The sequence below is a fragment of the Solanum lycopersicum genome, chromosome 1, assembly GCF_036512215.1.
Source record: "Solanum lycopersicum chromosome 1, SLM_r2.1".
Classification (NCBI taxonomy): domain Eukaryota; kingdom Viridiplantae; phylum Streptophyta; class Magnoliopsida; order Solanales; family Solanaceae; genus Solanum; species Solanum lycopersicum.
In genome coordinates this window covers 88,197,200-88,208,009 of record NC_090800.1, presented here as the reverse complement: position 1 = coordinate 88,208,009, position 10,810 = coordinate 88,197,200, and the positions used below count along the sequence as shown (strand labels likewise).

General features: G+C 33.2%; 2 protein-coding genes across 3 annotated transcripts; one reads left to right on the top strand and one right to left on the bottom strand.

Moving 5' to 3' along the window:
- Positions 1–571: 571 nt before the first annotated feature.
- LOC101244716 (uncharacterized) lies at positions 572–7,313 on the bottom strand. 2 transcript variants are annotated; one of them, XR_011213557.1, is made up of 15 exons: positions 6,645–7,193; positions 6,453–6,542; positions 6,255–6,316; positions 5,479–5,579; positions 5,109–5,198; positions 4,032–4,154; positions 3,419–3,496; positions 2,966–3,051; positions 2,778–2,826; positions 2,261–2,317; positions 2,043–2,173; positions 1,542–1,625; positions 1,295–1,437; positions 1,122–1,188; positions 572–988 (listed from the first exon to the last, which is right to left on the bottom strand). XR_011213557.1 is itself a non-coding variant. In XM_004230412.5 (14 exons), exons 1-14 carry the CDS (start codon positions 6,893–6,895, stop codon positions 929–931), a joined length of 1,329 nt encoding a protein of 442 aa, XP_004230460.1. In that variant the 5' UTR covers positions 6,896–7,313; the 3' UTR covers positions 572–928. The 2 variants fall into 2 exon arrangements, 1 of the variants encoding a protein (XP_004230460.1); XM_004230412.5 differs by lacking the exon at positions 1,295–1,437 and having other exon boundaries at positions 6,645–7,313.
- Positions 7,314–7,783: 470 nt separating this feature from the next.
- Positions 7,784–10,170, top strand: LOC101258604 (protein WHAT'S THIS FACTOR 9, mitochondrial). Its single transcript, XM_004231281.5, has 2 exons — positions 7,784–9,380; positions 9,480–10,170. The coding sequence occupies exon 1, from the start codon at positions 8,131–8,133 to the stop codon at positions 9,370–9,372; it is 1,242 nt and encodes a 413-aa protein (XP_004231329.1). The 5' UTR covers positions 7,784–8,130; the 3' UTR covers positions 9,373–9,380; positions 9,480–10,170.
- Positions 10,171–10,810: the final 640 nt, after the last annotated feature.

The window sequence follows — 10,810 nt, the reverse complement described above, 5'->3', positions numbered from 1 at the left end:
TATATTACACAACATGATAATCGAGGATGAACGTGATCTTAAAGCACCAATTCAAGATATTGTAGATGCTCCAACGGTAACGACAAACATGATAGTAAATGAAAATATTTGATTTGAACAATTTTTAGTTAGACAAAAAAATTAAGGACAAAAATATTCATTGTATACTCCGTAACACATTTATGGAAACAAACGTAATAATTGAATATTTATGTAATTATATTTTATTAATGATTTCACTTTTATTTGAATGGTCTATTAATTTAAATATTATATAATTTTTGCTTCCAATTTATGTTATTTAGGAATTTAGAATAAAATATAATTTGAAAAAGTAATATTTTATACCAAATGAAAATTATATAAATGCCTTTTACTCATGTATAAAAAAACCAATCATTTGGTAAACAATTTACTAAACATATACAACAGACAAATAACAGGTCTCCCCTTAATGTGCATATAAATAATCTTTAGATCTATATTAATTTATTATAATTAAAAAACTCAAGTCGAAAATAATTAGCAACAAATTCTCAAAATGCTAAATAATTTTTTAAACTTGACACAATTTGTAAGTTGGACATAATAGTGACCATATAGATTCTTTTATTTGGCAAAATTGTCTCTTAAACACACTGACATAACAATCTTTTGCACTTCACATGACAAGTTGTGTCTTTCACACTTCTACATTGAGTTTAATCTTTTGCACTTCACATGTCACAATCAATTTAGCTAAATCTTTTTTATTAAGAACAAAATAAAAGTTTAAACTTGTTGGTTCTTGTTGAGTTTTAAATTTTAATACTGGTTTCCAATGCATTTGGTTCTTGTTGCACCTTGCCACTGTCAACACTAATACTCTCTCCTGCCTTGTCATCTTCGACGCCTACTTCACCTGATGCCTCGTTACTAACTGCAGTCACTAAACCGCCTTCTCTTTGGATGAGTTCAGGGGACTCTCCAGAACTCTATTGTTTTGTATCTGCATAATACAATTGCATAACTTAAGAGAGAGTAGAGCTATCAATCGATATAGCCAATTAACTATAGCTAGGTAAGCTTGTCTTTAAAATCATGAGCCAGTTAAAGGTGAGTGAGTGTGCAACACAGCATACCTTTGCTCTATGGTTCAATGAGCTGGAGTTCAAAGCACAAAGGAATTCATCAACAGCCCTAACCCACCTGCACAAAGGAAGACATGATAACTACTTCTCATCATGGATATCATACTACTATATTAGTCGCCAGACACAATTCAATACAAAACTTGAAGGTGTACAAGCCATACATCTGAATGCTTACGACACACACATTATTCAGTTCTCTAATATCAGGTCCCCTGCAATCACAAAGTGTATCTCACAGAGAGCTCATTTCTTTTATGGATCCTTGGTTTTAGGCCATTTTCTCATGCTAAAAGAATTGAGATGACTGAATAATAGCGAGATGCAGTGATGATTAGTTCTAATAAGATGTAAAACAAATTAGAGTGCCAAGGCAAAAACCATATCTGTAATGAGGGGAACATATATTACCAGAGGCTTTTTGCGGTCATCCCTTCAAGATATCCCAAGTGTCCCCCGTGTTGTGTAGTAGCTAGTACGACATTTTTGTTTGCCCTGAAACAGAATCATGTTGTCATGCTATATATATTTACAGTAGCAGAACACACAGATTTGTATTTAAAGCAAAAAAGGTTATGATTCTCAGGCCTCAGAGCATACAGTGATGATATGAAGATGATTTTGAACTAATAAAAGAGACTTCACAATATAAGCAAGCCTCAACTTCCGTTAGGTGATAATGTGTTTTCATATAATAATTTGGTGTGTAAAAGGTTACTGGAAAACTGGAGTAAGTAAAAGAGATTTGGCTACTAGGTCAGGGGATGAAATATGTAGTAAGCCTAGTTAGTAACCATACAGTTACATCTTTTTCCATATCATCTTTCAACTGTACTGCTTCACATTGGTACCATATTAAGAAATTTGAAATGAAGCTAAAAGGAGAAACTTTGCAATGCAAGGATGACATACCGACATTCATCCCATGGAATTGTTTCCCTTGTACAGACTGGATCATCCAAGGCACTAATGCAGAGAAGGGGAACTCCCACTTTTCTTATATAACTGCTACAGCTAACTGTCCTGTAATAGGTATCAACAGTCTTGGGGAGAGGGGACAGAAATAAATGCTGATTAATTAATTAGGCATTGGACAGAAGTATTGAAAAAAGGTGGTTAGGTTATGTTACCTCAAAATTACCAAGAACACAAACAACATGTTTGTCATAATCTCTGATACAGCTTATCTGCAAGAGAAACAAAAAAAAAAAGCATCAGAATAAGCGATACACGAAAGAACTCCTAGAGTCTCCATAAATTGCCTTAGAGGGACACCCACAATAATAAGAACACCATATGTTTTATAGGGAACTCATATGCGAGTTCTAAATAGCTGGCCGCAGCATATGAATAGACCTAATATCATTTTTTTTATCAGTCAAATAGTCAAAATATTATAAATCCTCCTAACATTAGATTTGCTACGACGTGCTCCCCTTGGGCACGTGTTATATCTGCACCAGGGTTTAGATTTAAATGGAAAGGGTTCCATGAATGGAACCAGCGTGAGCGCCAAATGTATATAGATAGAAGATTCATATAAATAAAACTAGTTTGGAATTGAGGCTTAGTTGGTTGGTTGATTGATTTGAGTGATTGACAGAGAAGTTAAAGCTCTGACAGAGATCAGTAAGAGAAATAGATGACCTTAGAAATGCTGTCCCAATCTGTCAGACTCGGCAAAACACTCCGATGCCTGCAGAACTCAGATTTCAATACACAAAAGAATTAGGACACCTGAATTAAGGCCAACACAAAAAGAAAGTACAGTAGTTTTGACATAGAATTAGTTTAGGATTAATGTCATCACAGACAACAACGAAGCCATTACTTACAGCTCGGCGTAATCTTTTAATCCAATTCCTAAAATTCGGTCATAGGATCTCTGCACAAGCCTGCGCTTAATAAACCTATCACCAATCTGGAGAAAACAAAGAAGCCAAGACAGAGAAACGTTGTCACGAAAAATGAGCATAGGTCTTTGTGGTACAGAATCAACTTAAGATATAACTAGTTTGACTTTATTAAAATATGTTGCTGCCATCACTATCTTCATCTAGCATTTCCACTGAATTATTTCAGACTAAATAAACTCTTCCCGGATCATGATAATCCAACAGATCGTACCATCCAAAGCAACCCTTAACTTAAGAAATAAACAAAATGTATCTGAATCCAACTTAGCGGAAGATATACCAGATAAAGAATGACATGTATGAAACCAAAGAGTTGGCAATCCACCAAACCATAAAAAAGTCAAAGTATGCATATTAGTTTCAGTTACTAACCAAAAGGTCCCAAGGAGAACAGATTGAAGCCGCCCCAACAAGCGCAGTATTAACTCCTTCCTCACCAAGATATTTTACCTGGAAATCATTAATAGTCAATAAAATAATTCTTGGCTTCGTCCAGAACAGTTTCCATATTGCATATACATTTACTTAAAGCCTTTGAAATCGAATTATCAGAATATCAATTCATGTTTATGGTTTGTAACATATCAAACTTAAGCAAATGGACCAACTAGTAAGCTGAGAATAATCTTGTTTAGATGAAACTTTGCTACTAAATTTTATTATTTTTTCTAATGGTCAAAATTTGGACAATATACACTGGGGAATTACTATATAACTTTGAAAAACTGACAACTAAAGCATTATCATAAACAGTATAGACAGTTATCATATGCTTCTGTATATGAACCATACTGACAACAATAACTTCTGTTAAAATATTTAAGGTTAGAACCTACTATAATTCTCTTCCCTTATCTTTCAAATTTTAGCTTCAGTTTCCAGGTAACCATAAAGAAGATTATTTAGCACAGCAGTGATGCACAATTTTGTGATCATATTAGGAAAGCCAACAAAATATTCAACAACAAAGTAAGTAATTATGTACCAGAACATTAGAACCAATGCTAGTGCCAACAGCATATAAAGGAGCTTGAGGGTATTGGGCGTGGAGATGATCAATGACTTTGCGGATGTCCTCCGTGCATCCGGCATTGTAGAGGCGATCAGACTGCCATCAAGATATCATGAATATTTTACTTTTCATTGGTCAATATTATACATACTGTATATTGTTAACACAGTAAACATATTACTAGCAAAGTCATGCACCTTAGACTACTGCATAAAAAACAATACTAGACTTTCGCAAGTCTTATTCATATTACATTGAGAAATAATACTGGCATAGATTTCAAGAGGAGAAATAAGAAACTGCAGAGATGAGAGGCACCACATACATCAATAATTCTCAATTTCCTAAGGGGTAGGCTTCTAGGCTAAATTCAAAAAATGCAATCTACTAACAGAATCGTAAAGAATGGAAAAACAAAAAGACTGAATCTTTCAAGAATGTCGACTCTCCAGGGGACTATAGAGGACCACTGTATTTCCTAAGAGATGACTCAACTAAAAATTAAGCATCTTCCTTGAGCAAAGTATAAAATCCACCTAGAGGAAACTTCATTCATAAGTGTCACTTTGACCAAGGGAGCAAGTACAATACTTATTACTGATGATCCCATCTGAATACACAATTACTGTTGTGATATTCTATTTAACCCAAGTTATGAGATTTTAAGTATGTATCGGTTAATTTATTCCTTATGACCAATTACTTCAGCAGGATCTGCAAATATATTAATACACAGAATATCTGTATCTCAAGGTTGTTAACATGCAGTTGAGCACATATAAGATATACTTGGTGCATGAAGCTGGAAAATAAATTCTAAAATGTTGTGCAGCTATGCACCTAATCTTATGGTTTTCTGCTTGTGAAATAGTAATAAGGCAGTTTCAGATCAAAAACAAGCCGACGCAGCAGCAATACAAAATTAGAAAGTTCACAGCATTGCTCCTCTCGAAGGCAGTTCAACTGAAGAAAATATAGATCTTATTTTCTCTTATCAAAAGCAACAAAACTGGAAGAGATTAAATCCTTGCTTAAGGAAGGAGTACTCACAGTTATTGCCACTCCCCCAAGACCCCGATGATTGCTCACAACAACATTCCATCCAGATTTAACCATCTTGAAAGCAAGATGCTTGACGTACTGTTAAATTAAAGCAGAGTTAAAGCAAATACTTGACACCGAAAGCACATTTTATCAAGTAATTATATAATAGAGCTCAACCAATGCCAGTGTTCAGTGAAAATGATAAGAGACGACAAGAGAGGAAAAATGCTTACACTAGAGAAGGAAGAGGAAAAATAATTCAAGGAAACAAAGAACTATTTTAGCACAAAAAAGAATTCTCCACAGGAGAAAGAGACAAAAGCTAGCAGAAAACTCAATATTCAGAGGAGTACAAAAAGAGTGAAAGAAAGCTTACAGCAGAACCAGAATCGCTTGTTAAACCAGGAATCACCACAACGATGGGAGTTTTGTCATCACTCTGAACTCCATCAAAACCTTTGATGGATGGTTTTTTATCTATCAAATTATAAGGCAGAAGTTGGCATCAATTTACACCTCTAAATAGCATATATAAAGCAACAGAGGATAGTCAAGAACGACAACATTCATTTTGTTGTGCAAAAATACTGACTTGATCTGTTAAAAGCTTGTAACTTAAGATAGGTACTTGTTGAAGTAAATGCTTTTACAACTAGTGGCTTGCAGAATCAGCAGATATATATCATAATAACATCAAGTTCTATCAAAAGGCAATCAACAAAAAAATATCAAATCCACCCTTAAACATAACTTTCAGCAAACTAACAAGTAGATATTAGTCAATCAAATCATTTATTATATGATCTCATTATATCAGAATTAATTATTCGCTTTGTATCAATTTGTTTGTGTTACTTTCAAGTTGAGTAATCTGCTTAACTAATTCTTCATCACTGTGATGAACTACTAGAACTAGGTGGCAAGTTTTCTTAAATTTAAACCCTTTATAACTGGTTAGCTAACATAGTTGGGAAGTTCTCCAAGACGGAACAACACATCAACCATGCAACTCCATGAAGTCCTTCAATCTTGCAAAGAGATTACAAAAACTATCTATTATGATATATCTATTCCAGTTCTTTATTTGTTTATTTAGAGGTTTATAAGCTTTAAAATAAAAGGTTGATCTATCATATTATAAATGTACTTTACCATCCACATTCCGTAGCCAATCCAGAGCTATTGTCCCACCATCAGATGTTTTAAATATCTGTCTGGAGGCAAAGAATGCATCAGTGCACCAAAAATCAATTCTTCACTATGTAAAAGATATATAAGTATGAGAATATTCTCTCTTTTCTCAATTTCAAGCGAGTAAAATTAACATGTGAATCCGTACACAATTGTCACCTTTGATAATTGCAAGCAGGTACTCTTTCAAAGAACTGCAAAAAGATAGTCTGAAAATGAGGACTGCAAAGCCAGGGAGTAGAAGAAAACCTGCATTAAGCAATAGTTTACAAATCACCATCACATTTTCCCTAACTGATTAGATGTATATCAAGATTTCATTTTTACTTCATCCCCTTATTCAGTTTTTACCTGCCATGAAGAATTTTACACTTGGAAACAACTTCTTGATACAGGTTAGAGCAAGAATTAAAGGTCAAAGAGACAGATTGTCCCCTAAATCCATTGATTAATTCTTTTATGAAGTACATTTCCACAAAATTGTAGAGAAATACAATGAGTAGAAACAGAAATCCGAATAAATAATGAGAAATGGGTATCAAGAAAGCAGCTTTAAGCATGATAACATATGGAGATTCTGAGGTTAACCCAATGCAATCCATGGGAATCTCAAAAAGAAAGAAATCAAGAAAGAGTGATGGAGAAGAAAATTGTTGCTGCTAAATTTGATACAAAGGACAGTAGTTGAGCTACATCAAATTTATAAAAAAAAAAAAAAGCCGTCAGTCTTGACTAAACACTCTTGAGCCAATGTTCTCTTCTCCAATAATAATTGATAAAAATTTGTATGTCACTATCACCCTATATATTAACATATACTAGTGGTTATAGTATTCTTAAAATTGAATTTGGTATGATAATAAGACCGGGCAAATGCCTGACAATATAACTATTAATTATATAATCATTTGCTCATCAGAAAGATGGCTGGAGACTGAAATAAATATATATACTCCTATATAAAAGCAGAACATGTATAGGAAACAATACATTAAACAACTTGATAATTGTTCTGTTGATAAAATATCTTTAATTAATGTCTAAAAAATATATATATATTTTAGAATTTATCTAATTAATTCTGGTTGAGAGAAATAATTACAAATTTATTAGCCATAGCCCATAAATAAGGCAGCATTCATGTGCTATCTTTTTTGGTCAAAAATGGCTGTTGCCAAAGTTTAGAATTTTTTTGTGATAATTCATTGCCTTTATGGCTTTGATTAGTCTTCATTTCTTGCTTTTCAACTTTTGCATATTACTTAAATCACTTAATAATCTTTCTTTTTCTCCACATTTTTTCTTTGCTCGATTTTTCCATTCGAATTTTTAATTTTTATTAAAAGAGTTTGTTAAGTATAAAAATACATTTATATCGACTAAAATATCCTTCTAAAAATAATATCAAATTATGATTTTTTTTCGTAATTTTCAATAATTCCAACATAGTGCGAATATATAATTTATAGATCCAAACTAAATTATGCCTTAGCAAACTTAATCCAGAAATTGTTAGTCAATGTGCACGCGCATGACTTTTCCGTATGAACATGGAATTGCATAACAAATATTCGAGTCCGAAACCACAAAAAAAATTACAAAGTAAGTAAATAAAACAGGTTTGGAGATTAAAAAAATTATTTTATCCAATATTTTAATTTTTACTTATTATCATTATATTTTAATATAAAACAAAACTATTTTTTACTTTTCTTAAAGTATATAAGTTTTTCTTACGCTTTTATTTTACTAATTTAAAAAGAAAAAAAGTTCATATTTTTAATAATTTAACATTTAATTATGGTCAAATGGTGGTCAACGGCGGCATAATGGTGAAATGGGGTCATTGTTAACTGAATTGACCACCATGGTTCACTTCGCCACCATAACCACCGCCATCCACCATCATCTCCGGCGACAAATTCGAACTTTTGTGAACGCAAGGGTAAAATGGGTACGAGATCCATACCTGGATGCAGCAGTAGAGAAGGAGAAAAACCTCAAGTCATTACTTTCTCTCAAGAACTTAATCATCTCTCACCCATCAAAAGCTCCTCCTCTTCGCACCATTTCCCCTCTGAAACCCCAACTGAATCTTCCCACAACAGCCCTTAAATTCATTCAGAATTACCCTTTTGTTTTCAAAACCTTCAGGCCTCCGATACCCTTATCGACATTACACGTAAAGCTCACTCCAAATGTAGAATCGTTACATAATGATGAGACCCTTTTTCTTAATCTTTCACATTATCGAAAAGATTTAGCGCAAAGATTAGCGAAGTTATTGATGCTCACAAGAGCTAATAGACTTCCTTTCTTTGTTATCAACAGGTTTAAATTTGATTTGGGTTTGCCTCATGATTATTTGTTGAGTTTTTTACCTGAATTTCCTGAGTATTTTCAGATTTGTCAAATGGGTTTTAAGGGTGCTGATGGTCGTGAGATTTTCGGGTTGGAGTTGGTTAAATGGAGGATGGATTTAGCTGTTTCTGTAGTGGAGAAAGGGGCGAAAAGGGAGGATTTTGGGGGTGGGAAAAGAGTGCACATTAGGTATTCGATGAATTTACCAAGAGGATTTGATTTGCAGAAGAAGGTGAAAATTTGGGCTGAGGAGTGGCAGAATTTGCCATATATTTCACCTTATGAAGATGCATTTCACTTGGCTCCTAATACTGATCAAGCAGAGAAATGGACAGTAGGGGTGATTCATGAACTGTTGAGCTTACTTATATCGAAGAAGACGGAGAGGGAGAACATTTATTGCTTGGGAGATTATCTGGGATTCGGAATAAGGTTTAGAAAAGCTTTGGCGCATCATCCTGGTATATTTTACTTGTCGAATAAAATCAGGACGCATACTATAGTTTTGAGAGAGGCATTTAACAAGAACATATTGATCGAAAAACATCCATTGATGAGAATGAGGAATAAGTATATCAGTCTCATGACCAAAGTGTTGAGAAGGGGAATTCCAATCAATGCTGCAGCACTTAGGCACAGGAAGCGGCTGGCTTCTGTAAAAGCAGCCAACAGCAAGAGGATGAAACAAGTTAAAAGTATAGCGCCTAAAGAAGATTGATTGATAATGTGAGTGATAACTTCATGATCATGCATTATGTTATAAAGGCTTGTGTTTTGATGGATTTGTCTATCGGCGATTCACTAAATGTTGGTCGAAACTTGCAGGGATATAAGGGGAAAGCAAGGGAAGGAAACCTTAATATGCATAAGAAGCTGGCAACTGCTACTGAAGCTATCTTTACATTTGATAATTTAGCCTTATGCCGGGTACTATTTTCAAAATTGCCTTTTCTTTCGCGGTTGTTATTATGGTGTTGGCGATCTTCCTAGCCAAAAGGATGCGCGTTGGCAGGTCTATATCAAACAAGGTCCTAGCTATACATCACTTTACACACCTTTGTGATACTTGCTCCTCCTATCCGATCACTTCTGATCTTGTTTAGTATTGTATGGCAACACATCCATTGTAACATTTGGTACATAACATTCAACCTGGAATTTCGTTCCAACTAACAAGAATATGAAAATATTGTGTTCTAATGGGAAGAAGAAAAGTTACAACGGTTTGAAATTATGAAGTGTGAAACGAGGGGATTGCAACACTTCTTTGAGAAAAAAAATTACTATTTTCACTCTTTTTTTTTTTTTTTACAATGCAGAAATGAGAAAGAGGAGATAAATGAGTTGGAAAACTATTTATCTAGTTAAATTCATTCTTAAATAAACTTTGATACTCTTGTTTATAGTGTGATATTACTTTTTATAAATATTCTCTCATTGTTATTTTTCTATGTATATGATCTTTGTTTTTTTAATAATTCTCATTATATAATTGTTAAGGTGTGATAAACTGGAATACCTTGTTTCTAGTTTGAAATTAGTATATATATAAATATATATATATATATAACATGAAATATGTTTGTATTGTGTTTTGTTTTAGGGGCTCAAGAGAGGAAGGGAATAAGAATATATATAATGAACACATTAAGTAGCAATTTACTACCCCTTTATTCCTTCATTCCAAATGATATCATATTTTGACCCGTTAAGTTATTTGCCTATCAAGTCGGTACAAAGATTTAAATGTGTATCCAGGCATTGGAATATCTATCATAACTCAAGATTTTCCCTTTATATGTCTTCATTTTAAACATGCCTATCCTCTTATTAACTATAAGCTATTCAAAATGATGATGATTTTCGATACATTACATTGGTAACAGGACATGTCATAAAGATTCAAGAAAATTAAGCTTACTTTATTCATATATATAAACAATATTTTACATGTATCTCTGTTTTCTTTCACCAATTAAGAGATGGGGGAGTTAACAAACAAGTGATCATCTATCACTACTAGTATAAGTGTGCTTACTTATATATCTATACTAGTTTCTGGATACGAATGACTAAAATGCAATGAAAACATATAGTGTGTAAACAATATGCAATGAATAATATAATACAAAAATTATAAATAAATCTTTAATAAT